This window comes from Manis pentadactyla, chromosome 3, assembly GCF_030020395.1.
Source record: "Manis pentadactyla isolate mManPen7 chromosome 3, mManPen7.hap1, whole genome shotgun sequence".
Taxonomy (NCBI): Eukaryota; Metazoa; Chordata; class Mammalia; order Pholidota; family Manidae; genus Manis; species Manis pentadactyla.
This window is the reverse complement of record NC_080021.1, coordinates 184,604,993-184,616,434: the sequence shown is the minus strand read 5'-3', so window position 1 is coordinate 184,616,434 and position 11,442 is coordinate 184,604,993. Positions and strand designations below refer to the sequence as shown.

The window sequence follows — 11,442 nt, the reverse complement described above, 5'->3', positions numbered from 1 at the left end:
CCTTAAGCCTGAAGGGACCAGCAGGTAACCAGGCACTACAGCCTGAGGCTGCTCAACGCCAAGCAAAAGCATTCTGCTTCCACTAAGGGTTTCTTGCCTGAGGAAAACGAAGGCTGGCACTCAAAATTCTTATGGGATCTTCTGAAAATGGAGTCAACGGTGATCCTGAAAAAGTCCCGTTGTCTGGTGATCAATGCCAGCCCTGACAAGTCAATGGCTACTCTCTGTGATTCAGAATTACACCCACCTGATGGAGAGGCAACCTGGACCCCAAGGGAGAGGCAGGCAGTGGCAGTTCCCTGTTCGTTCTCAATTTAGGACTGTATGGGAGAATAAGAAACAGGTAAATTACAGCATGAAGCCTGTTTCACAAAGCACAAAAGACAATGTGGCCGGCAGGTCATAGGACTCTATAAAGGGAGGCGAGGTCGAAGCTAAGGAGAAGGCGACTGAGGGGCTGTTGCGGTCGGGGCAGGAGTGAGGGTCAGGCGGGGAGGAGGCCAGCGTGAGGGGAGGTAGGAGACTGACTGGAGAATGGAGACTGAGGGCTCCCCAGGGGTGGGGTCCGGGAAGCGGTTAGGGCAGGTTCCCAGCAGTGGGAAAGTATGGCCACGCTGGCATGGATTTCCTAGCTGAACTCCACCTTGCGGGGGGTTGAAGGAGGTTCTGCCTCCTCCTACAGCGTTCAGCCCTTGGCGCCAGAGCTTGGTGTGACAGGTTCGGGGAGCGAGCTAACCAGCGGCGGATGCCGGCTAAAGGCGTCCGCTAGAAGGAATTCCTGGCCGAAGCGGAGTTAATCGTCCTCACTTCCGGGTGCCTGGGGATGGGCGGGGTGGGGGGGGAGCTCCGAGGTCGGCTGCCAGAACCACGATTCCTTAGTCCCCAGGTCGCCCACCTCCAGTCACAACCAGACGACGGTTGAAAAGGGGCGGGCAGTCGCTGAGCAGCAGTTGCGAACTTCCCCCAGAACCCTAAATCCAGCCCCTCCAGTCCCGGCGGCGTCTCCGTGGCGACGTGCTGCAAAGTGCGGCTGCGCAAGGGTGACGGAGCGCGGGCGAAGGGAGGGGGGTGTTTTGCTTCCAGTCGCTTGCCGTCCCTTCCAGATTTGGTCGGCAGAAAGCTTCTGGTTCTTACCTCCTCTTTCCCTCTCCCTTTCCCTTTCCCGACCCCGATCCTCCCACCCTTCTTCCCTCTGTCCGCCTCCCCGGGTCCGGGCCATTTTCCGGAACTGGCGCACTAAGGTGCGCGGCCCCGGGGCCCAGTATATGATCCGCCGACCTACTACCCCTCGCTCCCCCCGCCCCATGTGGCTACGGGGCCGCGCCGGCGCTGCCCACTATGGCCCGGAAAGCAGTTAGCAGGAAGCGGAAAGCGCCCGCCTCGCCGGGAGCTGGGAGCGACGCGCAGGGCCCGCAGGTGAGAGCTTAGAGGCTGGGCCCCGGGTCCCGGCATAGGCACCTGGAGGTAGGGTTCTCAGATAGGGAACCGGAACCGGGGTCCAAAGTCTGTAGTCAGAGGGGACGCAAGGGCGGAACCCCGGCCTATAGGGTCAGGGCGGGCCTCCAGGAGTTCTCAGGAGAGCAGATAAGCCAGGGGAGTGAGGAGCTAAAGGAAATTTGGAACAGCATATTCCGCGGGAGGCCTGCAGCTAGGAGTGAGGCTTGAGGGGAAACCAGAATCTTGGCTTTGGACGAAGGGAAACGAAGTTGAGGGGAATGGGGGAAATCTCCTAGAAGATCCTGGAAGGGAAAGTGAAGTATGATTTCCCAGGACCCCGAGAAATGGAGACGATCGCAACTTTCCTATTGGTAGTGTCACCTTCTGGATACTCAAGCCCTGAGCTGGGCCTTTTGGCACTTAGAGCTCTAAAAGAAACAGCAATTCCCAGGTGTCATCCCTATACCTCTTTGGAGGGGAAGACCTTGTTCCAAGCGTATTCGGATTCTTGATTTTACGTGTTTCCCACCCTGTTGGTGTTTGATTTTTCGAATTCCCCAACCGCCTAGAGGCGGCAATCGATAGCTTATCCCTCAAAGACCTGGGACCCCCACTCTGGCTCCTTGGGCTGCACCCTCCTTGCTCCGCGGGGAGTACAAACTGAGGGAGAAGGGGGCTGGGTAGAGATGCAGTCCTGGTCGGTATGGTAAGCACTCAGCTCCTCCCTTCTCTGTCAAAGTTAGCTTTAGGGGATCCAAATCCTTCACTCCTAAGAGGCCTACTAAAACTTTTGTCCTCTTCTTTCCTTCCATTCCCTTGCCTTTTAGCCCTCATTTCTTGTAGGTAAATGGGACTACGAACAGCATCTTTTCAGTGTTGGAAGAATTAAACTGGACTTTCGGGATTGAGATTCCTGTTCTGTTGTGTTTGAATTTCTGTTGTATGTAAATACTGCAGATTGAGTTCTTGGTGATTTCTCTAATACAGTAGGACCCCTTGTCCAAAATGAAGGTAACCAAAGACTTGATTTCTAATGTTGCTTTCCACAGTTTGGCTGGAATCACTCACTTCAAAAAAGGAAAAAACTCCCCCCAGTGAAGAGATCCTTAGTGTACTACCTGAAGAACCGAGAAGTCAGGCTACAGAATGAAACCACCTACTCTCGAGTGTTGCGTTGTTATGCAGCACAGCAACTTCCCAGTCTCCTGAAGGAGAGAGAGTTTCACCTTGGGACCCTTAATAAAGTGTTTGCATCTCAGTGGCTGAATCATAGGCAAGTGGTGTGTGGCACAAAATGCAACACGGTAAGTGTCTTGGGGGAGGTGAACCTTCTAGGTCCTGGATATGCAGCTCCACATGCTCTAGAACTTGTCATTGCTTGTTTTCCCCATCGGTTTCTTTCAGGAGATTGTCTTACATTCTCTCCTATCTGTTGATGACTTTTTCCTCTCTTTCTGCTCCTTTTCCTACTTCTTCATTTCTGATAAGTATTCAGTGGAATCTATTTCTTTAGGCTTTTTTTTTTTTTTTTTTTTGTGAGGGCATCTCTCATATTTATTGATCAAATGGTTGTTAACAACAATAAAATGGAGTCAGTGCTCAATGCACAATCATTAATTCACCCCAAGCCTAATTTTCGTCAGTCTCCAATCTTCTGAGGCATAACAAACAAGTTCTTACATGGAGAACAAATTCTTACATAGTGAATAAGTTCTTACATGGTGAACAGTACACAGGCAGCCATCACAGAAACCTTCGGTTTTGCTCATGCATTATGAACTATAAACAGTCAGTTCAAATATGAATACTCATTTGGTTTTTATACTTGATTTATATGTGGATACCACATTTCTCTCTTTATTATTATTATTTTTAATAAAATGCTGAAGTGGTAGGTAGATACAAGATAAAGGTAGAAAACATAGTTTAGTGTTGTAAGAGAGCAAATGTAGATGATCAGGTGTGTGCCTGTAGACTATGTGTTAATCCAAGCTAGACAAGGGCAATAAAACATCCACGGATGCAGAAGATTTCTCTCAGAACAGGGGGGGTGAGGTTCTAAGCCTCACCTCTGTTGATCCCCAATTTCTCACCTGATGGCCCCCCTGCAACTGTGCCTGTCTTAGGTTGTTCCTCCCTTGAGGAATCTTACCCGTCTCTGGCTAACCAGTCATCTTTCGGGGCCATACAGGGAAATGTAAAGTTGGTAAGTGAGAGAGAAGCCTTATTGTTTGAAATGGTTAGCTTTTTATTTCTTTGCATATTTATGCCCTGTAGCTTCTATGCCCAGCATTTGTCTTGAGGTATCTTTACCACTTGGAAGAATTATGATACTTGGTAAATTTGATATGAGGCACGAATTCTATTTAAGGGTTGTAATTAGGAAGGAAGAAGAAAAGCTATAGAAGTAGCAGGCGGCAGAAAACATGGGAAGATTGATTATTTCTTTGACATATCTTCTTGTAGAGTAACTTCAGCATGTATAGGTTTTAAGCTACTACTTAAATTCGCACACACATTAACATAATAGGAGTATAGTTACATAACCAAAGCATACCTGTAATTACCAGCCATCTCCAGTGAAACCAAGAAAACCAGTTAGGCACCTTAGGCATTTGTGAAAACTTATCTGTGATATGGTGGATATTGTCCAACTGAACTTGAACAGTCTGAGAGAAATCAGACAAATTAAAACAACCCATTCCTGGGGAATATTCACATCCCTTATGTTCTTTTAACAGTAAATAGTCTGTAGTTGTAAGATTTTGGAGTGCTACAATTTGCACTTCTCCTAATTCTTGATTGAGTTCCAACAGTATAGATCCAGTCAAATTTGTTGTTTTACTGTATGCACAGGCCAGCTTAGATATCTCCTTCCTCATTCCCATGGCAAGTTCAGGAACTGGTGGGATGAGTGCATCTACAGCTGTAGCAGTGCGTGGACCTTTGTTGGGGTTTTTTGATGATCATCTTCTGGCATGAGTCTTCCAGAGAGTGCTGATGTTGGAAGTTCTTTTTCATATCGTATCTTAGTTCATTTTCGGGGTATCTTTAGGCTTTTTGCCATATGGATATGCTCCTCCTCCTAGAGTTTTTTTGCCTCATCTTTTTATGTTGCTTTTTAAGTTGGAGGCCTCAGAGGAAGGACTTAGGAAAGGGAAAGAATGATGTTCAGGATACGTAATAGTAAAAACCTAGGCGTTATCTGCTAGCCTAATGGCATATATAGGTAAAAGTATTTGAAATAGTACTTGGCTGAAGGTAGGAATGAGTCAAACTTTTTTCGGTGGTGGTGGGGAGTAGAATCTAAAGATGTATTTCCTATAAGAAAGGGCAGGGAATATGTGTCTGGTGGTGTCTTTAAGATGTAAATGTTTGCTTTTTGCAAAATAGTCTCCTGAAGAGGATTCAAGAGAGAGAAAAAATTAAGTATGACATGAGTAGGAGAGTATTTTACATAGAAAGACAGTTACAAGTGAATGAAGGGAAAAATTGATCAGTAAGCTATTTAATAAGCACAAATACAGGGCATGGATAAAATAAGTCAATCCATGATTAGATATTGTGGATATGATTGGAAAAGAAGGGCATAAATATCATGATGTCAGGAAAGGCAAATGAAAAGAAGCAGGGCCTGGAGGTGGGAAATGATTCCAAATGAAGTTTGAGAAAAGATTGGATATAGACCCAGCTGCTCTTTCCACTTTCACTTCACCCTGTGTGAATAGACAAGTAATGTCGTAATGGCAGGGTAAATACGGACTGAAACACATCTTGGGTCAATTGAAACACATGCTCTAGATCAAGAAAGTCTTTGATGCTAGGAGAAATGTTTCTAAAGGACATAAGATTTAAACATGAATTTTAAGGAAGGAAGTAATGGTGGTTGGGGCCAAGCTTTCATTTCCTTTTCTGTTGAAGGCGGTCATACAGAAGCCTTTCAAAACCAAACAGTGGCGACAAGCCTCTGTAAAACTTACTTTTCCTCATCTCTCAGGACACCACTCACGGTTTAAGAGAACTGCTTATCATTGTTATTACATGGAGCAGTCTCACATTTGGAGGAATTCATTCCACTCTCCACACATACCATCATAGTGTTTTGCCCAGCAAATGTTGCTGAATTATAAACTAAAGTAATCATCATAGTCTTCTGATTCTTGGATTTTATTGACTCTATTTTGGGAAGGTGTGAATAATGTTAAGTAATAATTTAACCTGCTCTTAATACCTAAATATTTTAGTCTTCCTGTGTCCTCATGACCTAAAATGTTTAAGTGGGGAGGCTCTTTTCTTTCCATTTTACAGTTAATGTTTTTCTTTGCTTAGTTTCCAGAAACAAAGCAGGGAACCAGAAACACTGCTCTTCTGTGAACTTTTGGCAAATGATTTCCTTATCTGTGGGTTTATTTTCCCTTCTGTAAAGTGGGAGTGATTAATATTCAGTAATGAGAAGGTGTCTGTGTACATCTTGGGAAACACTTAAGTTAGCAATATCTTAACTTACTCAAAATGTAGTGGTGATAATGAACCCAAAGGTTTATCCAGTGCTCTTGGTGCTCCATGGGACTTCCCTCAGTTTGAAAGAAAGGAAAATTATTTAAACATTTAGAACTGTCTTTAGATAATGTTTTGGAAATATCGTGGAAGATTTTAGAGGAGGAGGAGTTCACGTTGGATTATCAATAATAAAGTTTGGATGTATTAAAATTTTACCATCGATGAAATGACTTAAATGGATTCAGTAGGAAAGTATACCACAACCATTTATATTCTAAAATAACTTATTAATAAATATCTTCAGGTTAGAAGCTGTTTTTCTCTTGACTGTTCTTGGTTTTCATCAGTATTTAACAGTGTACATAAATGTTACAAAGCCAGGTCATTTCCGATGGTGAAATGACCATTGTGTAGCTTAGCTGGGATGTGATACATAACCATATGCAAATGACCTGGCTTGGGGCTATATTATTGAAGCCTCTGCTGAGGCAGTAAGTCATCCTCTATGAAAAAAGCTGTAGAGAAAGAGCACTGGAGACAAATTGCTTGTGTTTGAATCCCAGTTCTACCACTTACTGGGTAGGTTCTTGGGCACATTACTTAACATGTCTAAGATTCAGTTTCTTCATCTGTAGTTTTTTTGCTAGGATTAAAGCTGATTATCTTTGCAGAGCATATGAGTACTAAATAAATGTTTGAAAAAAAAATTTTAAGCAGGAGAGATATCTTGTAGACTTTTTAGTAGCTTGATTCCTGCAGTGGGAATTTTCCTGTGCTGTGGGTTAGCACTCAACATAGGGGCACTCATTTAAACCCCTGAATTCTCTGGGTCCAGTAAGCCCAGCAGTAACAGCAAGAATGGCCAATCTGTTTTAACATTGATAATATTAGTATGGTCATATTTTTACTAAATTATTTAAAGAAGAGAGGTAGTCTAACCTTCATTGGAACTTGGTCTGGGAACCAAGATGGAAAGATACATTTTCCTGGTTTAGGGTTACAAACTCAGGTTGTTTACAGAGTGGCAGAAAAGCTTGTCAGGAACAAGACTAAGAAGTAGTGGGGTCTGCAAAGAGCCAGAGAAGGGATTATTGACATCGACCCATTGTTACCATACAGGAATTTGGGCTTAGAGTTAACAGCTTTTTAAAATTTCTTTTTAATGAGAAACTAGAAATCTGGATTTTTATGGAGAAAAGCATCAGCCATTTATGAGGAATATCAAGAATCCAGTTGTCAAGAGCTTTAGATTTTCGGAAGAGTTGTGAAATTAAGGTTGGAAAGATTCATTAGGATCAAATGATAGAAGCCCTTTAATAACGAGCTAAGATTTTATTCCATCGGGAATGGACAGACAAGGCCCAAAGATTTAAGCAGGGACTGATGTGGTTGGAGCAATACTTTAGGGATAACAAAGCTTGGGAAATTGGGGAATGAACAGTGGAGGAACACACTGACTCCTGTGCTTGAGGCTTCTTTTCCTAGCTGGATCCTTGAGAGGCATTACGTTCAGAGAAAAAGCTTTTTAATTCTTCCCATGCTGACATGTAGTAATGGGAGCAGTGCTTGGATCTGGTTCAAGATGAAAGTTGACAAATACAGGTTTTTCCTGGTGATAATCTAGGAGTATTGCTTTTCTGCTTAACCCTGAAGGAGTTGGGTTATTCATGTTAGTTTCTTGGTCTAGGAGATAAAAAGAAGAAATGGATCCAAAATTGGCAACTGGGTTCAATCCAGGATCACGGTTGACCTGTAACATTTGACTTTTTAAACTGCTGATTTCTCCTGAATGGTCATATTTGCCTTTCGATCTATGGAGGCCGCCAGTCCCTCTCACATGTTAGGTGTGGGTATTCTCATCAGGACAGTTTTAATGTGAGAGGAATTAGAATAATAATTCTACATCTCATTGTCTAGAATATAGCGGGACAACTTTGTGGGTATGTGTCTGCATTCATTAAATCCATAAATGTTTATTGAATTTCTCCTGTGTGTTACAAGACACTATATCATGTGAAGTTGCAGTGATAAAAGAAATACATCCCAGATGGAGCTAAAGGGACTGTAAAGATAATGGAGTCCAAACCATTGGCCTCTACTTCTCCTTTTTCAATTGAGAAAACAGACCCAACAGTGAAAAGTGATTTGCCTGAGACTTTATAATGAGCAATGCAGATTAAGTCTGGACTCCAGTTTTCCTTATTTCTTGTCAGAATTCTTTATGTTACACCAAGACTGCTTTCCTTGGGTCCTTCCTTTAGAAGCCTGTCTTTCCAACCCCCAGGCCTAATCGCCTGAATGGCTGCTATATCACCAAAGGAATAAAAAAAGTTTCACTAGCTAAGCATGGCTGCTTTGCCAGCCTACCTTCTTTAAATTGATGCATATTTGATTTCTGTTGCTTAGGCCTTTGTTTCCCAAGCATAACCAAGGAACCACCTGCAGCACAATCACTGAGGTATATGTTTAAAATGCAGATTCCTGGTCCCTACTCCACTACTGAGTCAGAATTTCCCTCAGTGAAACCTAGGAATTGGCATTTTGAAAAGATGTCAGAGAACTTTTATATGAATCATTGGCAGTCTTTATGCTGTACAGTAATTTTTTTTTCTTTTTGCCACCTTGTTAATTTTAGAACATTTGAATCCTCTTTTTACTTTCTAAAACACACTCAGACACAGATGGGATATCAGATTTAATGGATCTGTAAGAATTTCCTTGTAGGCATAGGCATTAATATCTGTTAGCAGCCAATAGGATATAATTAAGTCTTATTTTTTCACTTTGAGGAAGTCCTTGACAAACGGTTATTTTCCGTATTTGCCTCCTGGTCTCATTAACAGACATGAAAATTTATGGCAAGAGATTTGCCCACTACTTTTTTTAGGTCCCCTCTTAGTCCATTCGTTTCCAATTTTTTGGTCTCTTTTCTAAAAGTATTCTTCTATGTAAACATATGTCAGAAATAACCACATTTATACCAACAAGTTGGATTAAGTAATTTTTTATTGTATAATTGGATTCAGAGATAGGTGGGTTGAGTCTAGGTTCCATTTCCTATTAGATTTGTGCCCTTGGACAAGACAGGTATCTTCTAAGCCTCTTCTCTAACATACAAAATAAATGGAGAGAGTAATACCTGCCTAGTGGAGTCATAAACAGAATTAAGTAAGATGTTGGTTAGCACAGTATGTAGAACATGTGCTTAGTAAATTGTTGGTATAATTCATGGTGGTGGTGAAAGGAGGAGGGGGAAGTAGTGTCTAGGTGGTTTATTCTGGCCAGACTCAGGTACACTTAACAAGTGAACATCAATCTATAAATGGCTCCTTTCTGTATGTCAGTCACATCTCAAATAGCTTAAACATTTAAAGGTAATTTACTTAGATATAATTTATATGAGGAAGTATAATTAGTAAATTCATATCATTATAGAAGGAATACAGAAAAATCAAATGTCTTCCTGTTTGCAAATTCAATTAATAGCCAGTTTTGATAAGGATGTGGAACAGACACATATATATATTGCCACTAAAACCCTTTTTTGGAAGTTATTTGGCATTATATTTCAAAAGCCTGGTATGAAATTATTTTTGAAGGAAGAGCCTGAAAATATTGTACCCTTTGAACTAATATTTTCAGACTAAGGAATTTATCCAGAAGGAAAGTCAGTCTTTTTTCTTTTCTTTTTTGAGGTACATAAAACAAAATGCACAAATATAGCTCAATGAATTTTGGTAAGTATACACTCATATACTCACAATAATCATTATCCATATAAAGGTAACATTCTCATTAATTTTTTCCCCTCCACCTGTTTTACTCATCACTTCTCTCCCTTCCCCTTTGGCAACCAGAAGTCTCTTCTTTGTATTTATGAATCTATTTATGTATTGTTTTATAGATTCCATATGTAAGTGAAATAATGTGATACTTGTCTTTCTCTGACTTACTTTACTTAGCATATACCCTCTGGGTCCATCCATGTTGTTGCAGATAGCAAAATTTCATTCGTTCTTATGGCTGAGTAATATTCCATTGTGTGTGTGTGTGTGTGTGTGTGTGTACGTACACACACACATACCACTCTTTATCCATCATCTATTGATGGACACAGGCTGCTTCCATATCTTGGCTATTGTAAATACTGCTGCAATAGACATAGGAATGCATATGTGTTTTCAAGTTAGTGGTTTTGTTTTCTTTGGTAAAGTCCCAGAAGTGGAATTACTGGGTCAAAAGTATTTTTCTTTTCAGTTTTTGAGAAACTTCCATATTGCTTTCTATAGTGGCTGCACCAACTTACATTCCTACCAACAGCGTATCAGGAGGGTTCCCTGATAAAAGTCTCCCTTAACAGGATACTCATTGGAAACTATTTTATGTAAATACTAATAGTAAGAGAGTGGTTAAGTAATTTGTGGTAAATCAGATCTGCATGATATGCATGCATTAACATATTTATGAAGAGTGTAATAACATGCAAAGCATTTAATATATTAAATATAACGAGATACAAAATTCTGTCTCTACTTATTATTGCTGTGCACAACTATACATGCATGTGGTTAAGGATTAAACAGGAACTTAAAAGTGAAAAAATAGATTCGAAAAGAGAAATAGGATTATGAGTAATCTTACATTTTTTATTTCCATTACTGTTGATAAAGCATTGTCAATCAACTCATTTTTAAAACTGTTACTTCAGACCCAGTAAATTCTATTTCTGGAATTTACTCAAAACAAAATCTGATTCAAAAAGATACATGCACCCCTATGTTTATTGCCACATTATTTACAATAGCCAAGATATGGAAGCAACTACAGTGTCCATCAATAGAGGAAAGGATAAAGAAGATGTGGTATATATATATACACAATGGAATATTTATTCAGCCATAAAATAGAAATCCTACCATTTGTGACAACATGGATGGACCTAGAGGGTATGATGCTAAGTGAAATAAGCCAGGTGGAGAGAGACAAGTACCATATGATTTCATTTAAATGTAGAATCTAAAAACAAGACAAAATGAAATGAACAAAATAGCAGTAGATTCATAGACACTGAGGTGACTGGTTGTTACCATGGGGGAAGGGTTGGGGCAGGTGGGTGAAATAGGTGAAGGGGATAAAGAGGCACAACATCTGAGTCATAATATAAATTAGTCACAGGGAGGAAAGTACAGCGAAGAGAATACATTCAGTAGGTCTGTAACATATTTCTGTGTTGACAGTAACTTCATTAGTGGAGGTGAGGATTTAATAGTGTCTATAACTATTGAATCACTATATTGTATACTCGAAACCAGTGTAATATTGCATATCAACTATACTTCAATAACAAATAAAAATGTTTCTTCAGCAAGAGGAACTCTGTTTTTCTTAGCTTAAAACAATGTTAAAAATGGCCTACTTCAATTAACATTCATTGCTTGTTTTGTTTGCTGACAGAGATTGAACACAATTAATGCATTGTATGTCTTCTCTGGGGAGAGAAGGTGA

The 11,442-nt window shown here is 40.9% G+C and overlaps 1 protein-coding gene across 1 annotated transcript in view; it reads left to right on the top strand.

Annotated features, from left to right (window-relative positions):
* Positions 1-1,064: 1,064 nt before the first annotated feature.
* Positions 1,065-11,442, top strand: part of DCAF12 (DDB1 and CUL4 associated factor 12) — a 29,933-nt gene continuing 19,555 nt past the window's right edge. The window contains exons 1-2 of the mRNA XM_036898027.2: positions 1,065-1,416; positions 2,487-2,741. Of these exons, the coding sequence (XP_036753922.1) occupies positions 1,339-1,416; positions 2,487-2,741 (333 nt within the window). The 5' untranslated portion in view covers positions 1,065-1,338. The remainder of the gene's footprint in view (positions 1,417-2,486; positions 2,742-11,442) is intronic.